The 13,234-nt window shown below is 45.7% G+C and overlaps 2 protein-coding genes across 2 annotated transcripts; both read right to left on the bottom strand.

Annotated features, from left to right (window-relative positions):
* Positions 1-8,652: 8,652 nt before the first annotated feature.
* LOC146762687 (uncharacterized) lies at positions 8,653-12,336 on the bottom strand. The gene is made up of 2 exons (XM_085534119.1): positions 10,931-12,336; positions 8,653-8,752 (listed from the first exon to the last, which is right to left on the bottom strand). The coding sequence occupies exon 1, from the start codon at positions 11,581-11,583 to the stop codon at positions 10,981-10,983; it is 603 nt and encodes a 200-aa protein (XP_085390245.1). The 5' UTR covers positions 11,584-12,336; the 3' UTR covers positions 8,653-8,752; positions 10,931-10,980.
* LOC146762688 (endogenous retrovirus group K member 21 Gag polyprotein-like) lies at positions 9,732-10,577 on the bottom strand. The gene has a single exon (XM_085536882.1). It carries the CDS (start codon positions 10,575-10,577, stop codon positions 9,732-9,734), a length of 846 nt encoding a protein of 281 aa, XP_085393008.1.
* Positions 12,337-13,234: the final 898 nt, after the last annotated feature.

Here is a 13,234-nt window from a genome sequence, read left to right as displayed (position 1 = left end):
TCACTGGCAAAAACATCCTATTGTGACTGGCCCAGGGGCTCCATGTATACTGGGTATTGATTACCTCAGAAGGGGGCATTTCATCAATCCTAAGGGGTATCGATGGGCCTTTGCGTCTAGAACGAAAAGAAGGAGAAGCACAGGGGGGGGCAGCAGAAGACCCAGGTGCCGGGCATGGAGCAGTACCGAAAAAAGCAAAGGCAAAAACCAAGAGGCATGAAGAAGAGACTGATGATGAGGAGGAAATCACCTATTGTCGACCTCTGAAGCTGACTGAAATCCAAGGCTCAAGAAAGGAGTTCACACGGCGTCAAGATGAAGGTATCCTTGCTTGGTTGCTTCGCTGCTGGGACAACGGGGCCAACAGCTTGTCTCTAGATGGTAATGAAGCTCGCCAACTAGGAAGCATTGCCCAAGATGCAGGTATCGACAGAGGGATTAGCAGATGTTCGGATGGAGCTGCCACTCTCTGGAGCCGGCTGTTAGAAGCCGTGAGAGAAAGGTACCCCTATAAGGATGCTTTGAAGCCTAAATTTGATAGTTGGAATACCGTCCAAAAAGGTATTCAGCGCCTGAGGGAATTGGCCATGGCGAAAATGTTGTACAGCCCTGATCCAAACGAACTTGACCCTGAGAGAGTGAGGGCCGATCCTGACATGTGGCAGAAAATCACAAGTACAGCACCAGAGAGAATTGCACAGTCATTGGTATCAGGATCTAAAGGATTCGTGGACAGATGGCCCCGAGTTGTTGAGCTGATTATAATGCTTCAAACCACCGATCAGCAGCTCCCCCAATTGCATGCCGCAGTTTCTGCCATCTCACGGCTAGAAAACCGAGTAGATGAAATGTGCAAGAAATTGTTTCCATCAACTAATTGTAATGATCCCGTAATAGTATCAGAAACAACTGATGAAGGTCAATCCTCGTACGGGCCACCAGGTCTAATGAAGGATCTGATCAAACTAGTCCAGTCCTACTCCCCACCTGCATCATCAAAAGTCTCAGCTGTTAAACGCACACGCTTCCCAGCTCGAGCAAAGAACAACAGTACGATTGCACCGCTTGTTTCCATGTGGCGCTACCTACGTGACCGTGGAGAAGACATGAGGAAGTGGCATGATCAGCCCACATCTGCACTACGAGCACAGGTGAAAGAACTACTAGACATACCAACCACCAGTGGAGTTGCTCCAGTCATCACAGGTAACCAATAGAGGGGCCCTGCCCTCAGTCAGGGGAGGGAAAGGGATAATAGAGTTTATTGGACTGTGTGGATTCGATGGCCTGGCACATCAGAACCACAGGAATATAAGGCGCTGGTGGATACCGGTGCACAGTGCACCCTAATGCCCTCCAGTCATGAAGGGACAGAATCAATCCATATTTCTGGAGTGACTGGGGGCTCTCAAGAATTGACTGTGCTGGAGGCTGAAATAAGCCTCACTGGCAAAGACTGGCAAAAACATCCTATTGTGACTGGCCCAGGGGCTCCATGTATACTGGGTATTGATTACCTCAGAAGGGGGCATTTCAAGGATCCTAAGGGGTATCGATGGGCCTTTGGGATAGCTGCTGTAGACATGGACAACATTAAGCAGCTGTCTGTTTTGCCTGGCCTGTCAGAGGACCCGTCTGTTGTGGGGCTGCTACGAGTAAAAGAGCAGCAGGTACCGATTGCTACAAAGACAGTGCACAGACGGCAGTATCGCACCAACAGGGATTCCTTGCTCCCCATTCATGATTTGATTCGCCAGTTGGAGAATCAGGGAGTGATCAGTAAAACTCACTCACCTTTTAACAGTCCCATATGGCCAGTGCGTAAAGCCAGTGGAGAATGGAGGCTGACAGTAGACTACCGTGGCCTGAATGAGGTCACACCCCCATTGAGCGCTGCTGTGCCGGACATGTTGGAACTCCAGTACGAGCTGGAGTCAAAAGCAGCCAAATGGTATGCCACCATTGGCATTGCCAATGCCTTCTTCTCTATTCCTTTGGCCGCAGAATGCAAGCCACAGTTTGCCTTCACCTGGAGGGGCATTCAGTATACTCGGAACCGTTTGCCCCAGGGGTGGAAACACAGCCCAACCATTTGCCATGGGTTGGTCCAAACTGTACTGGAACAGGGTGGTGCTCCTGAACACCTGCAGTACATTGATGACATTGTTGTGTGGGGCGATACAGCAGAAGAAGTTTTCACAAAAGGAGAGCAGATAATCCGGATTCTTCTACAAGCTGGCTTTGCTATTAAGCGAAGTAAAGTAAAAGGACCTGCCCAGTTCTTAGGTATAAAGTGGCAGGATGGACGTCGTCACATCCCAGCAGATGTGATCGACAAAATCACTGCCATGTCTCCACCAACTAGCAAGAAAGAGACACAATCTTTCCTGGGTGCAGTGGGCTTTTGGAGGATGCACATTCCAAACTACAGCCTCATTGTAAGCCCCCTTTATCAGGTAACGCGGAAGAAGAATGATTTTGCATGGGGCCCTGAGCAGCAGCAGGCTTTTGAACAGATTAAACAAGAGATAGCCCGTGCTGTAGCCCTGGGGCCAGTACGGACTGGACAGGATGTAAAGAACATCCTCTATACTGCTGCTGGAGAGAAAGGCCCCACTTGGAGTTTGTGGCAAAGAGCCTCAGGAGAGACCCGAGGCCGACCCCTGGGATTCTGGAGTCGATCATATAAGGGGTCTGAAGAGTGCTACACTCCAACTGAGAAGGAGATCTTAGCCGCATATGAGGGGGTTCGGGCTGATTCCGAAGTAGTCGGGACTGAAACGCAGCTCCTTTTGGCACCTCGACTGCCAGTGCTGAACTGGATGTTCAAAGGACAGGTTCCCTCCACCCATCATGCTACCGATGTCACCTGGAGCAAGTGGATTACGCTGATTACACAGCGAGCGCGAATGGGAAACCTCAATCGTCCAGGAATCCTAGAGGTAATCATGGACTGGCCTGAAGATAAAAAGTTTGGAACATCACCAGCAGAAGAGGTATCACGTGCTAAAGAGGCCCCACCATACAACGAATTACCAGAAAATGAAAAGAAATATGCCCTATTCACTGACGGATCATGTCGCATTGTAGGGAAGCATCGCAAATGGAAAGCTGCTGTGTGGAGCCCCACACGACAGGTTGCAGAGGCCACTGAAGGTAAGGGAGAATCAAGTCAGTTTGCAGAGGTAAAAGCTGTCCAGCTGGCCTTAGATGTTGCTGAACGGGAGAGGTGGCCAATGCTGTATCTTTATACTGACTCATGGATGGTGGCAAATGCCTTATGGGGGTGGTTACAGCGGTGGGAACAAAATAACTGGCAACGGAGGGGAAAATCTGTTTGGGCCGCTGAACTATGGAAGGACATTGCTTCCCGAACAAAGAATATGGTTGTAAAGGTGCGTCATGTGGATGCACATGTGCCCAAAAGTCGGGCTACTGAAGAACAACAAAACAACCATCAGGTAGATAAAGCTGCTAGAATTGAGGTGGCTCAAATCGACTTGGATTGGCAGAAGAAGGGCGAATTATTTCTAGCTCGATGGGCTCATGAGACCTCAGGCCATCAAGGAAGAGACGCAACATATAAGTGGGCCAGAGACCAAGGGGTGGACTTAACCATGGACGCTATTGCGCAGATTATTCATGATTGTGAAACATGTGCCATAATTAAACAAGCCAAAAGGATGAAACCTCTCTGGGAGGAAGGGCGATGGCAAAAGTATAAATATGGGGAGGCGTGGCAGGTTGATTATATCACCTTGCCACGATCTCGCAGTGGTAAGTGTTATGTACTGATCATGGTAGAGGCAACCACTGGGTGGCTTGAAACATACGCAGTACCCCATGCAACTGCTTGAAACACCATATTAGGTCTTGAGAAACAAGTCCTGTGGCGACATGGCACCCCAGAAAGAATTGAATCTGATAATGGGACACATTTCAAAAATTCTCTTATAAATACTTGGGCCAAAGATCATGGCATTGATTGGTTTTATCATATTCCCTACCATGCACCAGCTTCTGGTAAAATTGAACGATATAATGGGTTGTTGAAAACTATGTTGAAAGCAGTGGGTGGTGGAACATTTAAGCACTGGGAGAAGAATCTGGCAGAAGCCACTTGGTTGGTCAATACTAGAGGATCTGTCAATCGTGATGGTCCTAGTCAATCTAGCCCCCTACACACTGTAGAAGGAGATAAGGTCCCTGTTATACATGTAAAGAACATGTTGGGAAAAGCTGTTTGGGTCCTTCCAGCTTCTGGAAAGGGCAAACCTATCCGTGGAACTGTCTTTGCCCAGGGACCTGGGTGCACTTGGTGGGTAATGCAGAAGGATGGGGATGTTCAATGTGTGCCACAAGGGAATTTGATGCTGGGGGAGTGCAGTCAATAATTTTATGTATCTATATATATATATATATGTTTGCATGTGTAGTGTATTTTAGTTATTATAGTTGTACATTTAGTTATGTTACATGCAATTCTACTATTTAGCTATCACAATTTTACATACGTGTATATATATGTATATATATGTATATGTATATATATGTATATATTAACCATGATGTAATAATGTAGAATAAGGGGTGGAATGTCATGGTTTTGTAATTTTGTAATTTTGCTATCAGTATTCCACATCATAACATCATGTCAAGTATGGATACTTCTGTTGAATGTGCAGTCCACAGAAGAAGACTACATATCCCAGAGAACAACAGGAGTAACAATAAGTCACGGGACCAGGACTCTATATAATCTCGTTCCCAGACTGGAGTGCCCTCCTTCTTCTCTCGAACTTCTCGGAGAGTGGGAAGCGTTCCAGCCGTGTTGCCTAGAGTTCACAGAAGGCCTCTCGGTTTTCGGAGACTCTCTCTCTCTGTTTCGTTCGATTTTGTTAGCCTTAATTATATTATATTGTGTTATCTTGTATTTCGATATCATATTTAGTAAAATAAGTTTTTCCTCCTTAGATTGTCGCTGTTTTATCCCACTCCCCTTTTCCTCCTCCTTTCCGGGCCCCGGGGGGGGGGGCGTGGGGTGGCTTACCCTGTCACGGGCATAGGTAAATCTAAGTAACCCGTGACAGTTGGCGAGCTTCATTACCATCTAGAGACAAGCTGTTGGCCCCGTTGTCCCAGCAGCGAAGCAACCAAGCAAGGATACCTTCATCTTGATGCCGTGTATACTACTTTCTTGAGCCTTGGATTTCAGTCAGCTTCAGAGGTCGACAATAGGTGATTTCCTCCTCATCATCAGTCTCTTCTTCATGCCTCTTGGTTTTTCCCTTTGCTTTTTTCGGTACTGCTCCATGCCCGGCACCTGGGTCTTCTGCTGCCCCCCCCTCTGCTTCTCCTTCTTTTCGTTCTAGACGCATGGACACCCGTTACCATTTCTTGCCTTCCACAGGGGCAACTGATATTGCTCCTGATGCCTCCTGTGACTGATCAGAGTTAACTTGGGCTTGAATCTCAGATCGGAAACTCTCTCTCTCCAGAACAGTATGATACAAAGCACGGTATGCATAAGCCAAACCCCACATAAGTTTTACCTCCTTAGATCTCTGACCCAAATACTCACTTAATTTCTCAGGGTCCCTTAGGTGTTCAAGAGTGAAATCCCATGACGCTGCGGGTTCCCATGCTTCTAAGACTTTTCCTAAACCTTTCCATATTCCCTGCCAGTCATCATTCTCTGGTTGCAGAGGTGTCCTTGGTTCTCATGCTGTTTATCTTGCTCCACAGCTGCTGCTCTGAACAGCTTTTCTTGTATCCCCACAATTCCCCCTTTTTTGTTTATTGACAAGCTACTACCATATTATAAAATAATAACACTAATTATATTAATAACATAATCATTATAACTCAATCAAGGCCTCGATTAACAATATTCTGAAAATGAAAAAGGAGATAAGGTAAATGACAAAATATATGGTTAAATCCACTAAAATATCAGACGCATTTTGCCTGCGGCCTAAGTTCCTACAACCTGGAAAAGAACCCCTGAGAATCCAATTCTGTGTAAATTTGAAATAGGTTAGAAAAGACTTCAATTTCATGTTATCCATTATAGACCATCCCGTTAGCATGAAGCAAATACCCCCTAAGCTAGCACATTATTACTTATTGTCCCTGGAGAGGCAGAAAACTGCAGAAAAGGAGAGAGAAGGATCATGTTGGCGGTGGATGCGATAGGCAATGCCAGCAGGGCATCCCCTACTTCAAGGTGCACTTTCCCTTTCTCATCCACCACGGATTCTCTCTTGCTCTTTTCCTACTCAGGGTCTGAATGGTATTTTCCATTTGTACACTGCATTCGCATGGCCAGTGCGTGGTACAGAGCCCAAGTGGAACACCTGCTTGCAAAACAGAATAAATTGCCGAGGTTAGCTCTTTTAGCAAGCACCTTTGTTTCAATTGATGCATGGTCATATTTGGAAAATCCCAATTAGTGAGATGAAAAAGAGTTAATAATTGTTATGTTTAAGAATCATCCCTTTGTCCAGGATTCTTTTCCAGGGTCTTATTTTTACAAACTAAGAAGAGGCTAGTTGATAGGCTAATAAAATCATAACTGAACATTACTAATACACTAAAAGAGCTATTCCCATAGTTTCCAGCATTGGTAACATCAAATCCTATTTAACTTATATTCTATCTACTGCCAAAATAGGAAAGACACAATAATCTAAATAATGCTTAATAATTCTAATTCTTAAATTTATACCAGTAATGTGGAAGAGTTACCCACTATGTCTTGCCATTACTAAAATTATTATTTGCAATACAACAAATTGCAAAGCAATATCAATGAAGGAAACGGCGTATAATCACAATCATTATTAAGGCTGGGTGTTATTTTCTGCCTTGAGATGAGGCCGAACATATCTTGCCGGAAACCATGTAGGGCCAGTCATTGTAGAAACACAAGCATATCCACGACCCCAGGTTATCAATGGTAAGGGACCTATAAGCGGGCCCATTATCTGTTTTTATCGTATGAGGGATTCCCATAGCAGCATAAGCAGATAACCAGTGTTTACGGGCGTCGTGACTGCGTTCACCTGTATGTGCTGTGGCAAATATGTAAGAAGAATGAGTATCTATTGTTACATGTACGTATTTTAGACGGCCAAATTCAGGAACGTGAGTGACATCTGTCTGCCAGAGTTGAAGAGGGGCTGTTCCACGTGGATTTGTCCCAGTTTGAGGCAAAGGGGCAATTGCCTGGCAGTCTGGGCATGTTAGAATAATGTTACGGGCTTGATCCACTGTCAGTTGGAATTGTTTTTGTAAGGCTCTCCAGTTCTGATGGAAAAATTGATGGGAGAGTCGTGCTTGCTCAAAAAATTGAGGAGTAGCAAAAGCGACTGTGGCTTGATCAGCCTTACGGTTGCCCTCAGTTAAAGGACCAGGCAATGTACTATGTGATCGAACGTGCATAATAAAATAAGGAAGAGTACGGTGAGAAACATAATGCAAGACTCGTTTGAGCTGTACAAACAAAACCGGATTATTAACTTCCTTAAGAAAGGATCCTTCAGTCAGTCCTTCAGTCAGTTATTATATTAAGCTTTTGGTCTGAAAAAATTTGGAAAGCTCGAGCTACTGCAGCGAGTTCTACAACTTGAGGTGATCCATCAACAACATGTATGTCTGACTGCCATTGTGTAGCAGTCGCACGCCAGAGAACCACTACTTGGTGTGTCTTGCTAGAGCCATCTGTAAATACAGTAACAGCATTAGGTATCGGAACATGTGAAAGTAAAGTATTAGTAGCAATGGGGATATCAGCCAAATTAGGTAGTAACTGATGTTTGGGAGGATGAATGGACAATTGTCCGGTATAGTCTGCCATAGCAGTCTGAAAAGGAAGTGACTGCGCAAGCATCCAATCTAAATCTTTTTTAGTAGCAGGTACGTATATGCAATCAGGGTCAAGAGCTCGTAGAATTTGTAGACGATGTCAACCTCGCTGTATTAGCATAGCAAACATTTCCACTCGTGATGTAATAGTTTTTGAAAATGTATGAGGTAAAAATACCCATTCGAGAATAATGAGAGGATCCTTTCTTGAGGAATCCCATTGACATAACAAGCTAAATGGCTGATAGAAGTTGGATATTATTATGAGATGTACTGGAAGTGATAAACAAACACGATGGCTATATCGATTTTGCACTGATGTTATTACAGAGTCTAAGCATTGTTGTGCTTCTGGTGTTAATTGTCTTTTAGAAGTTAGATCTGGGTCTCCTTTCAGTAGTTTGAATAAAGGATGCAGCTCTTGAGTAGTAATTCCCAAAAGTGGCCGCAACCAATTGATGGTTCCTAATAACTTTTGCAGATCGTTTAATGTCCGTACGTGAGGTACTATTTTGAGGATTTGTGGCTGAATAGTGTGAGATGCAATTTTCCATCCTAAATATTTCCATGGAGAACTAAGTTGCACTTTTTCTTCTGCTATTTGTAAGCCAATAGATTGGACTGCCTCCCGGACAAGCAGTAAAGCGTCCTTTAGACCCTCTTCTTGTTCTGCTGCTATTAAAATATCATCCATGTAATGATAAATAAGGACATGAGGTCTAGCCTTTCGTACTGGTTGTAATGCATTTGCTACAGTCAATTGACATATCGTTGGACTATTAAGCATTCCTTGTGGTAACACTGTCCAATGATACCGCTGAACAGGGCTTTGTAGGTTGATGGAGGGCACTGAGAAAGCAAATCGTGGTGCATCTTTTGGATGAAGCTGAATGGTAAAAAAACAGTCTTTCACATAAATGACTGCTATAGGCCAATCCGAAGGTAACATTGAGGGTGAAGGAAGGCCAGGCTGCAACTCTCCCATAGGCTCAATTACTGCATTGACAGCACGCAAGTCCTGTAAAAGTCTCCATTTTCCACTCTTCTTAAGGATAACAAAAACCGGAGTATTCCAAGGGCTGGTAGTAGGCACTATGTGACCAGCAGCTAGCCGTTCTTGAACTAACTCATGTAAGTGCAGCAACCTTTCTCTTTTTAAGGGCCACTGATCTACCCAAATAGGTTGTTCTGTTTTCCAAGCTAAGGGTATAGGTTGCTGCCGATCAATGGCCCTCATTGAAAATTTGTCTGCAAAATCATACCCCACTGACTTAAGAGATCACGACCCCACAAAGTACAGGGAATTGGCAAAATGTAAGGAGCAGCGTGAGCAATGCGACCATCAGGCCCTTCAAAAGATAAAATTCGGGCACTTTGTTTTGGCTGCTGTAGGCCCACAACCCCCACAATAGCAGAATTAGGATCTCTTAGTGGCCACTCAGAGGGCCAATCATTGGACTTAATGATGGTAACATCAGCTCCAGTATCCACTAGTCCTAATAACTGTCTGCCATTTACTAAGCATGGTAATAATGGTTTGTCTTTTGACACTTGTGTGGTCCATAGCACAACAGGTTTATCTGTGCTCCCAAATCCACCGGTTCGATCTCTAATACCAGGTTTGGTCATAGAATGAAAAGGGACTAATTGTGCTATTTTTTGGCCTTTTGGAATAAAACAGGGGGGTGAGGGTGTCCATGCCATTACCTTAATTTCCCCGGTATGGTCAGCATCTATAACTCCAGGTAAAACAAAAAGTCCCATCCTTGTAACAGAAGAACGTCCTAACAAGAGGGCGCTACGCCTGTCCCCAAGGGGTCCCATTACCCCTGTTGGAATGAGAGTCACGGTGCTATCAGTCAGCGTCACTGACTGGGCAGTGGACAAATCCACTCCTGCGCTGCCAACGGTGGCTGGTCTGAGTGAGCTAGCCAGACAGCATCTGGCTGAGTCGGGACCGTATTTGCTGTCATAGCACGCGGTCTCTCGCTCTTCTTGCTGTTTCCCAGCAGATCACAGGGCTGTGCAGCAACAGGAAGTTTGGATCGGCAGTCTCTAGCCCAGTGTAGCCCCTTCCTGCACTGTGGACAGGGTCGAGTATGAAGAGTAGAAGCATTTTTATTTGCTCGCTTGGGCTTTTTACAGTCCCGTTGGACATGACCTGGTTCCCCACAATTGTAACACTTTACTTTTTGAGCTGTCCCTGCATCAAGTTGGGTTGCCAATGAATCTGCTAGCAGGGTCATTTTATGACTTTCTGTGCCTACATCTTGACAGGCTTTAATCAAGTCAGTAATTGATGGGTCTGCATTCTTTAGGGACTTTAAAACCTTTCGACAGTCTGCATTTGCATTTTCTACTGCTAATTGCTTAAGCAAGACATTTCGGGCAGCTTCATTTTCTACTTGTCTCTCTAATGAATTTTGTAAACGGTCAAGAAATTTAATGTAAGGCTCAGTAGCCTCTTGCCTAATTGAAATAAATGAAGCATCAGGTGAATTAATATCAGGAACCCGACGGACAGCACGCAACACCAAAGTCTTAACATGCTCCAGGCATTGCCTGTCCAGCTGTGCCTGTGCCTGAGGTGTTGCCCGGACCCCCTCCCCCATGAGTTCCTCTAGGCCAATATGATTTATGTTGTTCAAATTATTCAAGGCCTGGACGGCAGCCTGATCCCAGTATTCAGTCATGAACACGGTGTATTGCATGGGAGAGAGGATCATTCGTAACACACTTTTCCAGTCATGAGGGGTCATAACATAACTATCACCAATTGCAACCAAAAGATTGTATGTAAAGGCTGACTGAACTCCGTATGTTCTCACTGACTTCCTTAGCTCTTTCACTGCCTCATAAGGCAGGGGTTCCCAACGGGGGACCTGATTCGGCTGATACAACACAGGAAAGGCTTGCAATGTGTCAGCATCACCCCTTAATATTGTTTCTTTTCTGCACTGCTCTAAGACACCAAGGTACACTGTAGGGAAATTTGTCGTTTCTGCTCCCTTCAAATTATCATCAGGAGGAAATGCGCCCGATTCGCATTCCGGATATACTGGACCTGGGTCACAACGATCCCCTGGTTTCGATCCGTCCGTGTCTTTAATCACGTTACACGCCGGCTGCACAGACGCTGCAGCGCACGACGTGGGGGGGGGGCGGAGGCGCAGAGAACGACGTGGGCGGAGCGGGGGCCGGAAGCGGCGCGACGAACGTCGTAGGCGGAGCGAAGGGCGAGGGCGCCGTAGAGGGCGGCAACGCGGCGAACGTCGGGAGCGCGAGGTGGGGGGGTTGCGGCTTTTCTTCTCCCCGAATCGGGGAGGGGTCGGAGCCGCAAGTCGGCTCCGGGCACGGGCCGCTTCCCGCAGCGAGAGGCAGCGGCGGGGTTGGGACGGAGGGCGGCAGGGAATGGTCGGAATAAATTCTTTCCCGTCGTGATTGCTTAATCCCTTCCATTATCCGGCTCCAAACGGGCAACAGCTTAGCAGCCGTTCTGTCTTCAGCGAGAGAACACTCGTAGAGTTTTGAGCCGATTTTGTCCCAAAGTTCTCCATCGATAGAGAACTCAGTTTTTGGAAATTCAGGGACATTTTTGCTTATCCATTTAAGAAGAGTAGCTAATGCTGAAGTAGACACAGTCTTATCCTGATACGATAACACTGAACGCAATACTTCGAGATTTACTCGTTGCTCCCTCGTTAGTGAGCTCCCCATAGTTCCCGACTGCTCACCTTCTGTCCTGCAGAACGGTGCGGGTGCGCGCGAAACAGTCTCTCCGAAGTTCAGTCGGGCGACGCTGCCGGACCGGGCTCGCTCAGCCGCGGGTTGATTTGCTCCACGTTGTGGGCGCTATTTGCAGCAACTCGGCACGGACTCAGATGTGAACGATCCAAATCGTTTATTACAAGTTCTCACATCCCTTATATACCTTCACAAGTTGTTATTTTCTAACTTTCCCATCCGCCCTTACAACTTTCCCAAACACCTTACATGTCAACAAAGCATTCTACAAAACACTTTTCAACTGTCCATGCAGGCACATAACCAATCAGAGCTGTGAGACTCTTCATCTCCTTGCAGAGGTGTCCTTCGTTCTCATGCTGTTTATCTTGCTTCACAGCTGCTGCTCTGAACAGCTTTTCTTGTATCCCCACAACTGTCGCTAGTTTAGACACATCAGTTCCACTGGCTACTACGCTCTCCACCCCCGAATCCCATAAACGTAATAGCCAGGCTGGAACGCTTTCTAAAGAGCCTTTAGAACCTTTGTCTAAAACACTGTACTAAATCCATTAGTTCAGTGGGTGTATAGAGGTGGGCTGTTACATGGAGGTAGGTCTCGGCAGGGGGCCATTGATCGGGAGGCACCTCTGCTGGTTGGTTTTGGACCTGTTTTGTCTTTTGGGTCACAATAGGATGGACTTCTAATGGGTCCGTCTTAGGTGGCTCTTCTAAATCAGCCTTGGTAACTTCATTTTTATCCTGATCCATTGTTTCAGGATCCTGTTAATCACTCATTGAAATATACTGAATTTGGGGGTTTGAGGAAAAAAAATGATGATTTTTTCCTGTTAATAAATTAAGCTCACGTTCTAACTGTTCAATCTGAGCTTTTAATAATTGGTTCTCATGTTCAGCATTATTGGACCTGGTTTCTGCCTGATTTAAAACAGTTAATAGAGACCATGCAACCATGGATTCAGCCAGTTGTCTTTCCTTAGTGGTCAGTACATCCTTATATAATCCTTGAAAATATTCAGTCAGGCAGAACAGAGAAATATTATCTGCCACACGTAATGGGCCCCACTGCTCAATAAGGGTAGTAAGCTGGAAATATGGGGATCCCATAAACCCTGGAATTATTCCAGGGAGCATCTTCCCTAAGGGGGTAGCTTTCTCCCTTGATCCAGTTGTGCATTTTCCAGAGAAAAGACATAATGGCCACCACCACAGTCTCCTGCCTGGCTCACCAAATGTAAGGTTGAACAATACGAAGATGGTAGCAAAGACAATTCAAAAGGTTATTTGTAAAGGAAAACTCACCAATATCAATGCCTTGGCTGGGAAAAGCTGGGGAAATCTCCACCAGGAAGCAATCTCCAAGAGATACTGCCTCAGTGGGGGTTAGCCCTTAAATGTGGTCTAGAGGAGGTGGAGTCGAGTTCCACCCCTTCCAGGAGCACAGCAAAATTACTCTCACCTGTGCTCCCACAGCTGACCCAACACTTGCCTCAGCTGATTAATCAGAGGATCAGGCTGTGATTACCAATTTCCCATACACCAGTTTATTATTGAATGGTTCTCATTGGTACATTGAACAGCAACATACAATCTCTGCCTGAGGAGGCAGGGTGTACCATCACAG

The sequence above is a fragment of the Coturnix japonica genome, chromosome 1 (assembly GCF_054131305.1).
Source record: "Coturnix japonica strain WE chromosome 1, WE-NBRP24, whole genome shotgun sequence".
Taxonomy (NCBI): Eukaryota; Metazoa; Chordata; class Aves; order Galliformes; family Phasianidae; genus Coturnix; species Coturnix japonica.
This window is presented reverse-complemented; position numbering and strand designations above follow the sequence as displayed.

Bases quoted from the DNA above. Each gene is read 5' to 3' on its own strand.
- LOC146762688 (XM_085536882.1), bottom strand. From the start codon at position 10,577: ATGCAATACACCGTGTTCATGACTGAATACTGGGATCAGGCTGCCGTC.
- LOC146762687 (XM_085534119.1), bottom strand. From the start codon at position 11,583: ATGGGGAGCTCACTAACGAGGGAGCAACGAGTAAATCTCGAAGTATTG.